This window comes from Oncorhynchus gorbuscha, linkage group LG26 (assembly GCF_021184085.1).
Source record: "Oncorhynchus gorbuscha isolate QuinsamMale2020 ecotype Even-year linkage group LG26, OgorEven_v1.0, whole genome shotgun sequence".
Classification (NCBI taxonomy): domain Eukaryota; kingdom Metazoa; phylum Chordata; class Actinopteri; order Salmoniformes; family Salmonidae; genus Oncorhynchus; species Oncorhynchus gorbuscha.
Window position 1 is genome coordinate 31,116,983 of NC_060198.1, and position 17,806 is coordinate 31,134,788.

Below are 17,806 nucleotides of genomic sequence, written 5' to 3' on the forward strand. Positions count from 1 at the left end.
AGATACGTACTTTTAATTCGCGCTTTGTTTTACCCACATAATTTTTACCACAAGGACAATTTATAAGATAAATAACTGCCTTAGCGGAGCACGTAATAACATTTTTGACCTTTAATTTCCATCCAGTAGGGGCGCAAATAGTTGTTCAGGAATATCTTGGGGTGGTAAATCAGAGTGTACCAATTGATCTCTGAGATTTCTGCCCCACGAGAATACGACACAGGGAAGGTCCGAAAACACATTACCGAGACTATCATCGGATTTTAGAATGTGCCAATGTTTGTGAGCGATTCCCTTAATTTGTTCAGAACGCTTTGAATAGCGGGTAGTTAGAACACAAGAATGCGTCTTTTTGCGAGACTGAGCATGAAAAAGGTCATGTCTTGTTTTGTTTTGAATTTTCTCAATGGCAATATTAATCTGATCATTTTTGTAGCCCCTCTCCTTGAACTTTCTTTGCGTCTCAGCCATATATCTGTTGAAATCTGAATTCTTTTGATTCGACAGAATTGGCTGTATGGCAAACTAGTTTTCAAGGGAAGTGGGTGACAACTATCAGCCCTCAACAAACTGTTACGATCAGTAGGCTTCCTGTAAAGATCAGTGTATAGAACACTATCTTCACACAAGATCAGAAGATCAAGAAAACTGATTTGACGTGTATCAGATTGCAGAGTAAAAAAAAGTTTTTAAAAAGCATGTAATGCCTGGAGCTGTTTTGCATCACCCCTCCATAGAACAAAAATATCATCAATATACCGTTTCCAAATAATGATGTTAGGCAAGAAAACATTTGGGAGAGTATTGACTGTTTCTCCATGTAACCCACATACAAATTAGCATAGTTAGGAGCCATGGGGGATCCCATAGCAGTACCCTTCGTCTGAATAAATAAATAATTTAGGAACATGAAATAATTATGTGTGAGTACTATTTCAGCCAATATTATAATGCATGCACTGGAAGGTAGTTCATTAGGGTCACGTTGCAGAAGAAAATGTTCCATAGCTTCAATACCGCCCTCGTGTGGAATATTTGTGTATAACGACTCAACATCAAAAGTAACTAACAAGGTATTCTCAGGCAGAGGATCAAGAGATTCAATGATAGAGATCATACTGCTGGTGTCCTTTACAACAGGGCGGGTAAGGACTGACGTATCGGATTGTAAATCAAGCAACACTTGTTTTTCATCCTTAGGTAAATTATGGAAATATTTGGACCCCTGTTTATTCTTAAAGAGATGTCCAACATATTTTTCCACAAGTCTGCAATATGTCTCGATAGAGTGATTGCGATTGACTGGAGGTATAAAATAACTCTTGCTTCTAAAAGGAGTCGGAGTATGTGCAGGATAGCAACCTACTGGTTCAATAGAAGTGTCAGAATTAGGGGAGCTAAAGTATTCCCTTAAACGGATGTTTCTAAAAAACTTAAACATGTCTACATTAACATCAAAATCGTTGCACTGGGTTGTAGGCACAAAGATTACCCTTTATTAAGCAAAGAGACATGGGCAGGGCTCAATATCTTACTTGATAAATTAGACACTCAGCCCCGTGGGTTCTGGGACGGTGTGAACGGGCTCCTCTTGCCTGTGATAGTCGTTTCCTCTTACCCCGTCGGGTGCGGCATCTCGTCGATGCGCGTGCCTGCGGCCACCTCCGCCCTTCCGTCCGTCCAGTCTCTCGTTGAATAAAAAACTACCACTGGAAGCCTGAACAGACGGGGATGGATAGAAGTAAGCGGCATCCCTCCTGCGTCTGCCATGGAGAGGAGGAGCAGAACCTCCCTTGTCAGGGTTTCTCCAGAAGTAGACTTTATCCTCGGCCTTGTCTTAATAATGGTCTAACCATAGGATGGATTGCAATTTCTCCTTATCCATAAGGAACCAACATGTAAATATAAGGAGTGTAAAAAGTCCTGCCTAGAGGTAGCTCTACAAGGGGTTTGGCCAACCCTGGTCCATGTTTCCTAAATACTGGGGGTTTGAATATGTTCATGTGACATTTGACATTCTACAAATTATCCCACATTTAAGAAAGATCGAATGAAAATCAATCAGGTGGTTGAGGCTGATTTACAAAACCTTGCCATCGTCTTACTCTACATAGGAAAGATATTTTGCAATTATGCCTACCGTTTCTGCCTAGTAGCTTGTGCACAATACTAAAATGACAAATCAGAATATTTGAGGCTGGGGCATTTCAATATTGCCTATTCTCATTATATGACCTAGACTATAGTGAGCTCCAAAAGTATTGGGACTGCGACACTTCCGTGTTGTTGTTTTGTCTCTGTACTCCAGTACACAATGACTATGAAGTTAAAGTCTAGACTGTCAGCTCTAATTTGAGGGTATTTTCATCAATGTCGGGTGAACCGTTTAGAAAGGACAGCACTTTTTGTACATAGTCCCACATTGATTAAATCAAGCTTGTGACTCTACGAACTTGTTGGATGTATTTGCTGTTTGTTTTGGTAGTTACAGATCGTTTTATTCCTAATATAAATGTATGGTGAATAATTGATTGTGTCATTTTGGAGCCAAATAAAGGTTAAGTAAAACATATATTTTTTAAATAAATAAAATATCCATACCCTCAGGACATGCTAACCTCTCACCGTCATGATATGTGTACGTCTGTAACTTTCTCACCATTATTCACGATTCATTCAGGACTATCCGACTAGCTGTAAAACGTGTCACTGTCCCAATTCTTTTGGAGCTCACTCACTCTCCATAAATGCTTACAAAAGTGCAAAGCCCTCATTTAAAAAAAAAAAAAGTTTAGTTTTTTTCATATACACAAGTTGGCATATCAGATTTCAAATAGCCGAATTAAACCAGCAAAATTACTTAGATGTGAAATAATAAAAGTATAGGAATAGCAGTAATATTCTTGCTGTGATAAGGTTGGTCATGGGACTTCGCCGTGGTCACCTTCGGGTACCACACTCATCGTTGTTCAACCCCATCACCTCTGAGTGGCGCTGCGGTGTAGGCTACATTTGAACCACGATAGACTGTGTAAATCACTCCACGTAGGCTATGACGAATTGTAGCCTTTTTGCGTAGCCAAGAATCAAACAATATTTTAACAGCGTCAAGTTTGTTTATTCATAACAATATCACAAGTAGTAGAAGTAGATGTAACAAGATGTAACAAGTAGGGTGGCTAGTAACCTAACAGATTCTGACTATAGCCTAACACGACGTGCTGGCAGACTACATCCATAATATTTGTTTCCATTCTGACTCATACAGTGGATATCCAAATATTTCGGGACTTCACTCCTCCTCTCAGGGAGCATTTCCTCTGTTACAATGACCGCTGGTGAAGAGACGCCTTGGTAGAGGAACATGCTGTGATTCATAAGGCTGTTATAATACAGACTAAACTCTGTAATAATGTTGCGCGTCGTAGTGGAATCAGCCAAAGGCATCCCCAAAAAGAAACTCGGACACCCAGATCCCATAGCAGCGGTAGTGTTCAAGGGTGAGATATATTTTTGTTGTTGCCTCTTGCTGTGGCATTTAGCCTACATTTTCACTTTGGTTTCAATGCCTTGATTGTTGGCTATTCTTGAGAAGTTCAAAACATCTGGATCAAAGACGTTCTCCAAATGTAGGCTAATATAAATCAAAGCTGAAGACATGCAGAGTTGCTTTCAGGTTGTAGCCACTAGTTTTTAGTTAGGCTACTTTATAGTTCTCTTTATTTTAAAGTCTCATTATCCTTTCTGCACTTTGCTGTCAATGTTCGGTTAACTGGCCCATTTTCTGTCTATCATTTATTCTTTGAACCAACAACTGCAAGATTCCACAATAAGATGATATTCTGATGGATTTTGTAGTCCCCAAACATTTAACATGTTCAATAAACACAAACATGATGATCTTTGTATTCAAAGTGGAGATACTGCGTCATTTAACTGTGAGCATGTAAGGGCACAAAACTACTATGAATTGCATTGAAGGTACAACAATGGTTCTGTGCATTGGTTCTGAGACACCGGAACCTCATTTTGCCTGCTTTAATGCAATGAGTCACATTAAATAATGTTGCCTCTATTGTGTTACACAGAGGGAAAACATATTCCCTTATAAGGGGTTGGAATCACCCATTCTCCCCTGTCATCAACAGCTCTGCAGCTGGGTCAATGTGCTTCATTTTTGCATGGATATTTTAGGATAAGAGTCCGTCCAAGATGCATTCGACTTTTAAGGTTCAATATGTTGCCACTCTAAGTTGGCTCACTATGTTACCAGCCCCAGGGATGTTGTAGGTATTACCCATTTTACCACTGCCTGTATATGTTTAAAGGCCCAGTGCAGTTAAAAACGTGATATACCTGTGTTTTATATATATTTCCATTATGAGATTGAAAATTGAAATTGTGAAAATGATGATAATGTCCTTTTAGTGTAAGAGCTGTTTGAAAAGAATGCCTAAAATTTCAGCCTGTTTAGTTAAGAGACCAATAAGAAACAAACCTCTCTGCCAATAACAGCTGGTTTTCCCCTCCCCACTTAGACCACTCCTAAACAGTCCTAGCAAAATGATTGCTTGAGAACTTTGCATTTTTGCAAAGAAGCTATTTTGATTCATTTTGGCCATTTACATTAAAAACAATCACAGTAACGTAATTGTTACCCAGAAATGATTTGATATTGAGATAAAAACGTCTGCATTAGACCCAGAGAAATATATTCTACCCATACGTATACTCCCGAGTGGCGCAACCGTCTAAGGCACTGCATGTCAATGCTTGAGGTGTCACTACAGACACCCTGGTTTGATTCCAGGCTGTATCACAACCGGCTGTGATTGGTCCCGTAGGGCGGTGCACAATTGGCCCGGTGTCGGCCGTCATTGTAAATAAGAATTTGTTCTTAACTGACTTGCCTAGTTATATAAAGGGTACATATAAACACATATATTCCATGTTTTAATCTTGCCACTTTGTGTAAACGCTATACAGGTGAAAAGAAGAAAACTAAAGCAATTGATAGTGAACTCAATCCCGTGTGGAATGAAGTAAGTATAAATATTTACATTTACAATCCTTCCTCTCTCGCAGTCTCTGGGAATGTTGAAAAGGGCCTCGAGAGCAATGTAGTATGTGGAGGAGGGTATGAGAATGAATTAGGGAATGAGGCTAATATTTTGTCCTCTGTGCTTGGTGTTCGTTGATGACTCAACATGGAGTAGTTATTATTAGATAGAGGAATGATAACTGTTAACACTTCCCCTTTGATTTTAAACATTTTCACCCCCCACGCCTCAACATTTCATAATTGAAATTAACATGGGCAAAGTTGCGCTTTTATGAACTAACTACATTTGTGGTTGCAGGTGCTTGAGTTCGACCTAAAGGGCTCCCCATTGGATGCCTCCTCCTTTTTGGACGTGATTGTGAAAGACTATGAGACTATTGGCAAAGACAAGTACGTACCTGGCATGTAGCTACTGTATATGTCTCAAATGTTTTGTGAGAGAACACACACCACACACACGCACACACACCTCCTGCTAATCGGACGCTGCTAGTGCTGCTATGGAGGAGGAGGGACATGGAGTTTTACTCAGTTTGACCTCTTGTCATTTCTCAGTCAAAGTGCCCCTCCATTAGCATGTGAACCTGGTCATTACAATACAGTGTCTGGTAATTACAGGTTATACAGAGAGTGACTGAAAGGGACACTTCAAACCCTGAGGCCAGTGCTGAGTTTAAACTGAGTTGTCAAAAACTACAATAAGCACTTCTACGGAGGGAGATCCATAATGTTCATTAAGGTCAAACCCTGAGGCCAGTGCTGAGTTTAAACTGAGCTGTAAAAAACTAGAGTAAGCACTTCTGCGGAGGGAGATCCATAATGTTCATTCAGGTCAAATCTTCAGGTTACTTGCATAACTCCGGGTTCTCTGATAATATGAGTGAGCTATCTTACACATGGGGCATGCCCTTTGGTGCGAGATCATAAGGAACCTCCAATCACACAACATCTGCCGTAAACAGACAGGAGGCGTGGCGAATAGTGGGCAACCCCACTTATTATAATGCGCCAAGTCCCGTACTCTAGCTCATCATCAGACATATGTTTTCCTCCTTATGCATATTGAGATAACCCAATCATATTATCAGAGAACAGGGGTTACGCAAGTAACCTTAAGATTTGACCTTAAGGAACATTATGGATCTCTGACTGGAGAAGTGCTTACCCTAGGTCTTTTTCAAATACTTTTTTCGTTTTTCTCAAATATGGGTGTCTCACATATAGTCAACTCCCGTAGCGCTCATGTACTCTCCGAAGCTAGATTGTCTTGACATAATCATCCCTCAGAGGCCCCAACACAGCACCGTATATGTCAGCGAGGGCGCAGTGACGTCTAGTTCGTAAATCCTCATAAACGTACGAGGGGTAGCCCAACATGCCGCATTGCAGCGTCACCTCTTGCTAGCTCAAAAAACAGCGGGCAGTGTGCGTCTTTGCGCATGCGTAGAGAGCTATGGACGTTTGTCCGTATTTTTCCACCACACTTGAGCCACCACTTCGGGGTGGAGTCTCCAGTCACCATACAGGGGGTCACCTCTGGACTTACAAGTCTGTTCCGGACATGAGTCACGTGTAAAGAGCGGTGTGCGCTGCTCCAAAGAATCATTTTCTGGGCTGGTCTGCACAAAGAGAGATCAGAGATCAGGTGCCACCTTGGTGGTTGATGTATGCCACTACAGGCGTATTGTCCATTCTGACCAGGATGTGACAATTCCGAAGAAAAGGCAGAAAATGCTTTAGTGCAAGCAGCACTGTAAGCAACTCAAGGTAATTTAGGTGAGCATGACGTAGTTGTGGGGACTACTACAATCCATTCAATGCTCTCCCCTCACAGACTACGCTACACCCTTTGAGAGATGCGTCTGTTATCACTACTTTCCTCACAGACACTACCTCTAGGGGAGTGCCGTTGGCGAAGATGGAGGGGTCCCGTCAGTGGCGGAGAGACGCTATGCTTGGGGAGGACAGCGTTATCCTCCGATGGAGGTGACTAAGGGAACACAGGCGTAGGGCAGACACCCAACACTGAAAATATTTAATCCTCAACAGTCCAAACAGAAGATGGTGGAGGCCATCAACCCCAACGTACAGAGACACGTCTTGAGTGTGACCATATGACCCCATTGGAACATGGAGAGACATGATTCGCACGAAGCAACATGATTCGCCCGTCTGATAGTGCGGCCTGGAAAGAGATGGAATTCAGAACTACGCCTAGATATGCTATTCTCTGTGTGGGCATTAAACAGCTGTTTATCTGATTCATCCTGAAGTCTACAAGGGCAGCTCTGTCTCTCACTGCCTGCTTCTGTTAATGGGAGCAGAGTAGGTAGTGGTCTATGTACGCGGAGATCCTGTGTCCTCTCCATCTCAGGGGAGTTAGTGCCACCTCTACAACTTGCTGAGCGTCCGAGGGGCTAGTGATATCCTGAAGGGAACTGTGAGATTCTCGAAACCCTGATAGGCAAACTTGAGAAATCTCCTATGTGCTGGCAGAATGCTTATGTGAAAATCCTGCAAATTGACTTTAGTGAACCAATCCCCTCGACAAACAAAGCAAGACAGCACTTTGTGTGTAAGCATAAGGAATGTGAACTTTTTCAGATAGCTGTTGAGGATCTGTAGGTCCAATATGGGGTGATGGAGAATGGATGAAAATAAATGTTCCATCTTGCCAGGGAGAGACGTGTAGGTAAGGGAGGCACAGCGTTCAGGGTGAAGGTGGTTTGCGAGAGATTGTTCCACTGCTCCTCCATACCTTGCATGTCCATGGCAGTGAAGTCCCTCAGTGGTACCTTACCGGAAAGGGGTTTGTCCCAGTTGTGTTTAGCCTCCACCAAGCCTGCTGGGATCATGGGGACACGCTGTCTCCCAGGGACGGTATGGGATGAGTCTCTTCCTATCGAACCAGTCTCTTTCGCCGTTTTCGCACAAATAGATTAGCCTGTACTCTAGGCTGGGAGAGGAAGGCCCTCTACTCAGGGTGTTGGTAGGCCTTGAGGCCTGAGCCTTGGGGTCTTCATCCCCTTCCTCATCCTCATTGCAGAAGAGTCTCACAATACTGATGTCCTCCTCATCGTAAACCCCTATACCTCCTTTCCCTGCTGCTAGCTCGTCGAACCGAGAGTGGATAATTGGGGGAGACCGCCCATAACCTTGGCCCAGCTCGGGGTTGTTGGGTTGCCTCCCTGCCCAAAGGCTGGGAGGAAGAGGAGCCTCGAGGGGGGCTGCTCTACACACCCTCCATCTGAGGCTGGACTCTGGCAACTCCTTGCAATGCTTGCAGGACTCTGGGTTAGCAAGAGCCATCTGAACATGCTCCAGTCCCAAGCAGGCAACACAGATAGGATATGTGTTCTTCACTGACATCATGGACCCACACAGGCATGGGTGAGCCAGTTGGGGAACAGGAGGCCAGCTGGGTACACACTGTGAAGGGGTAGTAGTATCCATAGCTCCGGATAGTGGAGGGTTCAAGGCTACGGGTGTACTGGCCGATGCCTAGCTGTGTAGCTAGTCCTCACATTAGCTAACTAGCGTTCACCCCGTGGGCTATTAGCTTAGCTTTTGCTAACATATTGCTAGCTGAAGACAAAGTGGATAGCATTCATTTTTGATGAGCTAGTTGGTTAGCTTTACCTTGCAGCTAACCGAGTAGAAAGGGCTAGTTGAATGAGCTATCTCTAAGCGTGTGTTGGCTAAAAGTTAGCCATGTGGCGCTAGTTTTGACTGGCGACTGAGAAGACCCAACTTTTCCTTTTGGTAAAAGTACTTAACACTTTATACGAGAAGCAGTATCCTATCCTCAGTGGCGAGTTCACAATTGAGTAGGAAAACAATGAGACAAGTCGTGCTGAGGAGAGTGTAGAGAGAGCTTGTGATCTTCGTAAGGAAGAAAACGATAATGAGCTAGAGGGCGGGGCGTGGCGCCTTATAATAGGTTGTGTGATTGGAGTGTCCTTGTGATCCCGTCCCGAAGGGCTTACCCCATACGTGAGATACCGAAACAAGTATTTGAAAGATAACTTAGTTGATCTACAATTACATAAAAAAGCTCAAGTTTTTCCATTGCAATGGGCCACATAACATTTACAGGAACTCCTCTTGCCATGACAACATGTGTTGAGCTTCAATGATTACCACATTGGTAAGTGAAAAGTGAGGTGTGATTTGAAGTAGCACAACCCCTTACGGCTTCTCTACCACACCCTGTGCCTGCCTCCGTGTTCAGACTCGCTGTGCTATGTGATGAGGATTTGTCTCGCTCTATGATGAAACCGTTTTCTCTCTCCAAAAGGCTATTGTTTCACCATGAGCACAAATCACTTCAAACTCAATAGATTCAAAATGGCCTCATGTGTCTTCTCTATATCAAGAGAAACAGGTATCAGAATGCTTTTTACTTAACATATTAGTGCTTTTAGATTGATGAAACATATCTAAGCTGTATTGATGCTTCATTGTTGTTCCATTTCCATTGTGACATTTTTAAGTCACGTAATGAGTGGCCTCTATTTAGCAACATGCTTTTCACCACTTCTCAGCAGGAACTCTAATCTAGATGCCGAGAGAGAGAGAGAGAGAGAGAGAGAGAGAGAGAGAGAGAGAGAGAGAGAGAGAGAGAGAGAGAGAGAGAGAGAGAGAGAGAGAGAGAGAGAGAGAGAGAGAGAGAGAGAGAGAGAGAGAGAGAGAGAGAGAGAGAGAGAGAGAGAGAGAGAGAGAGAGAGAGAGAGAGAGAGAGAGAGAGAGAGAGAGAGAGAGAGAGAGAGAGAGAGAGAGAGAGAGAGAGAGAGAGAGAGAGAGAGAGAGAGAGAGAGAGAGCGCTATGGTAATGAGAGTGACTCGCGTCTTTGATCTTCTATAATGTTGGGGGCGCACTGGCAGAGTCCAGACTCAAACACAAGCAAAGTTACAGAGCTTGCACAGGCTTGTCACTGGCAGATGGGGGGTTTATCTTGAGTATGTCTGAGAATCCTTGGCAGATGTGTGTATATGGGTGAGGTTGACTCATTCAGTATAAACACACACTCAATAAGGGGGTGGGGGTGGGGGGGGTGGATATAAGGACATCTCCTAGTGACCACCATATACAATCATTTATCCTGTTGAGTCATTTTTAATCCTCCATATCCAACGTCAGAATTCTAAAACGTCCAAAATGATATTCAAACATGGATACATACAGTATGTTTTCTCTGCTAGACACTAGACAATTAACTATAGCCTGCTCTTGCCAACTCCATTACTCATTCTCAATGCAAACATTGCATGACATTGAGTGACAAGGAGTTGACATGATAGCACAAAAAGACTGGCACAGTTAGCAGCAGGGCCTTTGATATCAGCAAAAGAAAGAACTCCATATTATGCTGTATTATCTGACTTCATGGTGTGGAACTGCTTTTTTTGTTCATAAAAGAGGAACTAGCCACTACACAGTGCATAAATATAGCCAACTTGTGTGCTGGCAGCTAGTGTGTGTTCCATATCATTAGTAACCGTCAACTCATTTCCTCAGGGGGAAAATATTCAACAATGGGCATTTTGCATGTGTCTGCTCGCCTTTGAAAAGTCAAGTGCCAACTAACTGAGTGAAAACATTTTTTTTGAAATGTGTAGAATTCCAAGAGAGGAATAAAAACAAAAGACTCAAAGAGCATTTCTCTCTCAGCTTCAGAGTAGCCTGCTTTCAATGCCAAGGTGTGAACTCTACCGCTGACCCCGTAGTTCAACTTCATTTCCAGGACCTGTTTTAATGCATGATTGTTTATCTCTCTGTGTGTGATGACAAATGATTTCAACAGGTGACATAGCCAAGAGGGGAGAGGCATGACAACATCCCACCTTCCCCCCTTTCTCTCCTCCCCCACCCTCTTCTCTCCTCTCTCCTCTCTCTCTCCCCTTCCCCCCTCTCCCATCTCTCTTCTTCTCTCCTCTCTTCTTCTCTCTCTATCCCCCTCTCTCTTCCTCTCTTTCAATTCACTTAAATTATATCTCTCTGTCCCTCCTTCTGTCTCTCTCAATTCAATCTCTCTCTCTCTCTCTCTCTCTCTCTCTCTCTCTCTCTCTCTCTCTCTCTCTCTCTCTCTCTCTCTCTCTCACTCTCACTCACTCTCACTCTCACTCTCACTCTCACTCTCACTCTCTCACTCTCTCTCTCTTGTCTCTCTCCTCCCCTCAGCCTGACACACAAGGCCAGACTACAGGCATGCCTGTGGTAGATGCTAATTGCTCCCAGCGGTTAGTCTTTCCTCGTCCTCCCTTTCATGATTCCTTCCCCCTCGTCTGTGGGATCGAGTGTTGTTCCTCACTACAGAGCACAGATGACATTTTTCCCAGTGTTCTCCGGGGAAGGCTCTAATGGTTGCCAAAATAAGCTAAGCTAGGCTGATGTTTGTCACTGTGACAGCTTATGAAGATCACTCAGCTACAGGAAAGTTGTCTTCTCGCTACCACCCTATCACGTTTCTTTCTTGAGTCCCTCCAATCCAGCACAAGCAAAGTGCCTCAATGGTATCAACAATATGTTGACGTATACACACTTCTTTAAATTGTGGCTGCATGGCACAGGGGTGGCTATGTATACATAATGGGAATAACTGAGATTAAGCAATGCAACGGGATTCTTAATCACAGTTGATTGCGTAATAAAGAACCCTTGGTACCTTCCTAGTTAGTCCTCAGTTCCCCCATAAGGGACATTCATCAGATCCGTGTGGCAAATATAACTGCTCTATAGGACTTGTTGCTAGGTTTGTCAATTCTGAAAGAAGTACAAATGAGAACTGGATACTGCCTGTGATTAGTCAAAAAACAAATATATTCATACATATAAAATGACATACATCATTGTACACAAACAACAGAGGAAATCTACACCTCTTTATGCAGTAGACCAGCAAGCATAATACATGCACTTGCTTAAGTGATCTGGGAATGATATTACTATGTTACTGTATGCGTTTCCTCAAGAAATATTCATATTCATATAAATACAGTAGGTGCTCATGCCTTTTTACCTGTATTCCAGATTTATTGGCTCAGCTAAGATCTCTCTCCTAGACCTGGCTCATGGTCACACCAAGTCCCTCCCAGCAAAGAACCTGTCCCTGGTCAATGAGAAGAAACAGGACACTGGGGTGAGTTTCTCTATGGCTACACACTTGTGTCACTAAGAATGAACAGCTTCAAGAATGAACAAGGTTTATAAACATGTATAAGCATTTATAATTGGCTTATTCTTAAAAGTAAATGAAGTGTAAGCAATAATACACTTTATTGTAGAGACATTGTCAAGAGGTTCGGTGCTTTTGGCTTAACGGCTAATGCGTTGGGTTGACTATCGCTGGACCCGGGTTCGAGTCCTGGTCAGAACAAACACACAAATTCCCTATGTTTGTGTAAGAAGTGGGATGGCGCCCATAAGGTCATCGGAAAGGAGTGTACACATGAAGGACTTGGAATAAAGAAGCTTGGGGAGATGTTCTCCTAAAGGGAGGGGCTAGTGTAGCGAGCATTTCGCTACACAACAAGCATTTCACTACACTCGCATGAACATCTGCCAACCATGTGTATGTGACCAATAACATTTGATTTGATTGGAGTAGCGACCTCAACCCAACACCTAGGGGTCTCGTCAAGAGGTCCGGGTCTCTTGGCGGTGTTGGGTTGACAGTTGCTGAACCCAGGCCTGAGTCCCAGTCAGAACTACCCCATGCATATAATAACTAGGTTAAAACGTCTTGATTGTTGGCCATGTCATGTCAATGTAAAATAATGTAAGTTAAAGTTGTCAATACATTGAGAAATTGTCTTGAAGCAGCATGTTGACATTTAATCCCATCTGTTTTTTAGGCGACCATTAATTTGATGATAGGGTACGAGCCGCCAGCTAGCACAACTCCGAACCCTAACAATCAAACTGAGGAAGACCAGTCGTATGGGGACACAGGTCAGTTTAACATAACAAATATGTGGCACGCCATCTTTTGTTTTGGTTAAGCACAATGGTGTCCTTCTCTCATGAGATCAGTTCCAATGCCCTTGTTATGCCGGTAATGTAAATCAACTCTTATACATGTAGTTTGGGAAAAGTATGCAGCTGTCACAGTGGTATGTTTGGGTTTGGTATTGCAGTGGTAGCCTGGTTCCCCGATTTGTTTGTGTGTTAGCCAACTCCTCTGTTGTTCAATGTCATGTAACGAGCAGTTGACTAAAGTACAAACAGATCTGGTAGCCAGGGTTGTGTTCATTAGGGAACACAACAGGAAACATTTGAAAACGGAAACCAAACGCTTGCATTTCAGGTAGTCCCTACTTGTTTCAGAGTTTTCTTTTCACCATTTGGTCTCTAATGAATGCAACCCAGGTAACCAGGCTAGTGAGGTGATGTGGTTTTAGGCTTTGGTTGGTAGGAAGTATCGGAGTGGTACTGGCTTGTCTGTGTTTGTTACACAAGTGAAAGGCTGGTTGCTGTTTATGGAAATGGAGGATGCAAATTGAAAAGACAAACAACACTCACAGCCTTTTGCAGACTCTGCCACGAGGAAACAGAATCAATAGAACATGTTTTGTAGTACGTTCCCTCTGTGGCTCGCTTTTGGAGTCAGGTCCAGGAATGGTTGTTATGTCATAATACCAGGTTACAGATTGCAGATCAAACTGTTAGGTGATCTGAAAAACCACGATCAGTCAATGGGGAAATATAATTTTACTCCTGGGTAAAGTATTTATTTTGGGGGAAACATTGGTAGAAATGTTACAAATAGGGAGGTTCAGGGCTCATAAGACATCATAGTCAAATGGATGGATGTGTTGCAAAAGGAAAAATGGCATTCTACTGGGAAAGATGAGTTCATCTGTTTGTTCATCTGTTTGATTGAATGATGGATTGGCGCTGTGGATAAAAATCCAGCACTTGAAGAAAGAGGAAATTAGGAATATGTCTGTGTGTCTAATTCTTTAACTACAGGTGCTGTATATATGAGTACAAATAGCTGTAAGTAGCAGTAAAAGCAATGTTTACTCGAACCAGGGTAGGGATGGTAGGGTAGATATATTTTTTAATATACACACGACACAAGTACTCTCAGCAGACAATATGCTGAACACAGGTCACCTGGACCAGAAGTCCCCACAAGAATAGTAAACTAAAGTGTTTTTACCAACTGGGGACATTTTTTGGTCTCCACAAGGTCAGATTCTACTTCTATGGGGTTTAGGTTAGAATTAGTGTTAAGGTTAGAATTAGGTTTAGGGTTAGGAGCTAGGGTTAGTTTTAGGGTTATGGTTAGGAGTTAGGGTTAGGGTTAAGGTTAGGGTACAGATCAGAGTTAGGTTTAAGTTTAGGGTTAGGGAAAATAGGATTTTGAATGGGACTGAATTGTGTGTCCCCACAAGGTTAGTTGTATAAGACTGTGTGTGTGTGTGTTCCCAGGTGGGGGTGAGGAAGGGGAGGATAGGGAGGAGGTATCCCTTGGGGGTCAGGTGGGGACCCCTGGAGTTCCACCCACACCTGGCCAGCCTGGTAAGCCCAACCAGAGGCCTGTCCGGACTAGCCGCAAGAGACACCGGGCCCTGGCCAACAAGCCACAGGACTTCCAGGTAGAGTACATAGCTAGCACATGGAGTGCATGTCAAAAGTTCAAAGTATCCTCCCCTCCTCATCTCTCTTCCTTCATTTGCACTGATCTGAAACCACAGGAGAGATGAAAGCAGTATGGTGGATGGTGGCTTTCACCCTCCAGTTCTTTCAGATCAGTGGTAGAGAAGACGAGCAAAGGACTATTGAGATGCAGCCCTGGATGGTAGAATGGGGCTCTGTTCAAATACTTGTGACATGCATCCTTCATCCCATTTGACCTTACTTGAGGTAATCACTAATCTGCATGAGAGATGACAGCAATATGATAACTATGCATTCATCAATCCAATCACAAACAGACCAGTTATTATTATTTTTTTTAACCTTTATTTAACTAGGCAAGTCAGTTAAGAACAAATTCTTATTTTCAATGACGACCTAGGAACAGTGGGTTAACTGCCTGTTCAGGCACAGAACAACAGATTTGTACCTTGTCAGCTCAGGGATTTGAACTTGCAACCTTTCGGCTACTAGTCCAACGCTCTAACCACTAGGCTACCCTGCCGCCCCGATTGCCTCAAGGAAGGAAGGAAAAAAGGAAGGAGATGTGCATTTTGTGGTAGAACAGCACCTCTTTGACCTCTCCTATTATTGACAAATTAAATAAATAAAGGCATAATTAAGGAATTTTGTGTTTATTGAAATGACTGTGTTAGTTAAACTCTCTTACACTGTTGTCTTCAATGACCAGATTCGTGTTCGAGTTATCGAGGGCCGACAGTTGCCGGGAAACAACATCAAACCGGTTGTCAAAGTGAATGTGTGCGGACAGACCCACAGAACCAGGATCAGACGAGGAAACAACCCCTTCTTTGATGAGGTAATCTCTTCATAACTCTATGGTTTTAAACTGCCCTTACACTCCAAAATCAAAGCCACTAGGGCAAAGTTACACTTCTCTGATTGCGCTGACGGGAATCTTTGTTTCAGTATTCCATCTTTTGATTGACTGTCTTTTTTACCCCTTTAAATGCTTGTCTATTTGACTCCTGCTCCTCTTTTATCTTGTCCTGCTGATCCCTCTCTCAATGCGCTCCTCCTTCTCCTGCTTCAATGAGTTTCATTCAGATCTTCTCTCTCTCTGCAACAGTGATATGTTCGCGTAAAACTAAAGCGGAATCCTCCGTTAGATACATTATCTATCACCCTTGACCTCTCACCTGCATTTTCTCAAACTTTCCTAGTTAATTACTATACAATTGATTGCTACAGTATGTCTGTATGAATTTGCTTCAAAATCAGAGTATAGAAAGGTATGGAAAAATGGCCATGGTTATGCCTAACTCTCTACTATGTACATAAAAAAACTATGAAAATACTGTATATATCAACATTTTTATAAACCCTCTCCACAGATGTTCTTCTTCAATGTCAACATCCTGCCTTCAGAGCTTTTAGATGACTGTATCAGTATTCGGGTAAGTACAACACTCCTCTCAGACTGGGTACAGTCTATATACAGTGTGTTCACGAGTTCGGCTTCTCTCCATCTGACGAACATGGAGGGGGTTTTGGCGTGGATGGTTCGACGGGGAGGCTCGACCCCGGTCGGGGATCGGAGTTGGTAGCTGTCCTCCCAGCAGGATCAGCCCCCAGTCATGGACTGCTGGCAGTGCCAACCCACGTAAGACAAGGTTGTGTGAGCATGGATCTGATGAACATGCAAGAAGGGGTTGAGCTGGCCCACCATTATGTAGGAAGCCTGGAGGCAATGGGGATTGGTAGCTGGCCCCCCAGCAGGATCAGCCCCAAGCCATAAGCCAAGGTTGTGCTGGCCCCCCTTCCTTTATACAAGAGCGAGAAGACTTTCTGACAACGAGGTCGCTACTGGTACAAGTCTGAGTCGCCACTGGTCAGAGTGGAGTCGGTGCGTGAAGACACTGCATGGGAAAAAGATGGGCACCCTATTATGTGGGCTGAGTCACTGGATTACTAATGCTCTTCCATGCTGTCCCTAGGACGGGTGCATCATGTTGTGCCAGGCCTTTTCTGCTATACTTGACTTGAGTGGGTTGAGTCACTTAAGGGGTCTTCCTCTTGCTGGTCTTGCGCCAGTGCGGTGGAGGAGATCTTCGTGGGCTATAATCAGCCTTGTCTCAGGGTAGTAAGTTGGTGGTGTGTTGATATCCCTCTAGTGGTATGGGGGCTGTGCTTTGTGGGGGTTATATCTTGCCTGGTTGGCCCTGTCTGGGGTATTGTCGGACAGGGCCACAGTGTCCCCCCCGCCCGTCTCAGCCTCCAGTATCTATGCTGCAACAGGGTGTGCCGGGTGGCTAGGGTCAGTCTGTCCTGTCTGGTGAAATTCTCCTGTCTTATCTGGTGTCCTGTGTGAACTTAAGTATGCCCCCCCACTACCTGTTGTTTTCGACCCGCTTTCCCTCCCTCCCTCCCTCCCTCCCTCCCTCCCTCTTTCGCTCTCTCTACCGCTTTTGCTGTCTTGACCTTTGAATACTCGGCTATGAAATGCCAACTGACATCTACTCCTGAGGTGCTGACCTGTTGCACCCTCTAAAGCCACTGTGATTATTATTTGACCCTGCTGGTCATCTATGAACGTTTGAACATCTTGAAGAACATTCTGGCCTTAATGGCCATGTACTATTATAATCTACACCCGGCACAGCCAGAAGAGGGCTGGCCACCACTCAGAGCCTGGTTCCTCTCTAGGTTTCTTCCTAGGTTCCTGCCTTTTCTAGGGAGTTTTTCCTGGCCACCCTGCTTCTACATCTGCATTGCTTGCTATTTTGGCTTTAGGCTAGGTTTCTGTATAAGCACTTTGTGACATCTGCTGATGTAAAAAGGACTTAAATCCATTTGATTTGATTTTAATGTCATGGAAAGAGCAGGTTTTCTTAATGTTTTGAACACTCATTGAACAATCATTTTAAAACTCATTGATTGTGGTAAACTATGAAGCAGTTTAGAACTAAGGGCTGGGTTTGTTTCAACATCACTAATTCTCTCTGTCTCTCGCTCTCTCTCTCTCTCTCTCTCTCTCTCTCTCTCTCTCTCTCTCTACAGGTCTATGATTCCTACTCCCTCAGAGCAGACAGTCTAATGGGGGAGTTCAAGGTGACATTTAAATTTACAAAAAGTGCATT

General features: G+C 43.6%; 1 protein-coding gene across 2 annotated transcripts in view; it reads left to right on the plus strand.

Moving 5' to 3' along the window:
• The first annotated feature begins 3,092 nt into the window (after nucleotides 1–3,092).
• LOC124015163 (myoferlin-like) overlaps nucleotides 3,093–17,806 on the plus strand; it is a 57,209-nt gene continuing 42,495 nt past the window's right edge. The window contains exons 1-9 of one of the 2 annotated variants that reach the window (XM_046330160.1): nucleotides 3,093–3,500; nucleotides 4,987–5,042; nucleotides 5,361–5,452; nucleotides 12,093–12,201; nucleotides 12,917–13,013; nucleotides 14,499–14,665; nucleotides 15,397–15,525; nucleotides 16,061–16,123; nucleotides 17,727–17,777. In XM_046330160.1, coding sequence (XP_046186116.1) covers nucleotides 3,413–3,500; nucleotides 4,987–5,042; nucleotides 5,361–5,452; nucleotides 12,093–12,201; nucleotides 12,917–13,013; nucleotides 14,499–14,665; nucleotides 15,397–15,525; nucleotides 16,061–16,123; nucleotides 17,727–17,777 — 852 coding nt within the window. In that variant the 5' untranslated portion in view covers nucleotides 3,093–3,412. The remainder of the gene's footprint in view (nucleotides 3,501–4,986; nucleotides 5,043–5,360; nucleotides 5,453–12,092; nucleotides 12,202–12,916; nucleotides 13,014–14,498; nucleotides 14,666–15,396; nucleotides 15,526–16,060; nucleotides 16,124–17,726; nucleotides 17,778–17,806) is intronic. The other variant, XM_046330159.1, reaches the window with a different exon arrangement.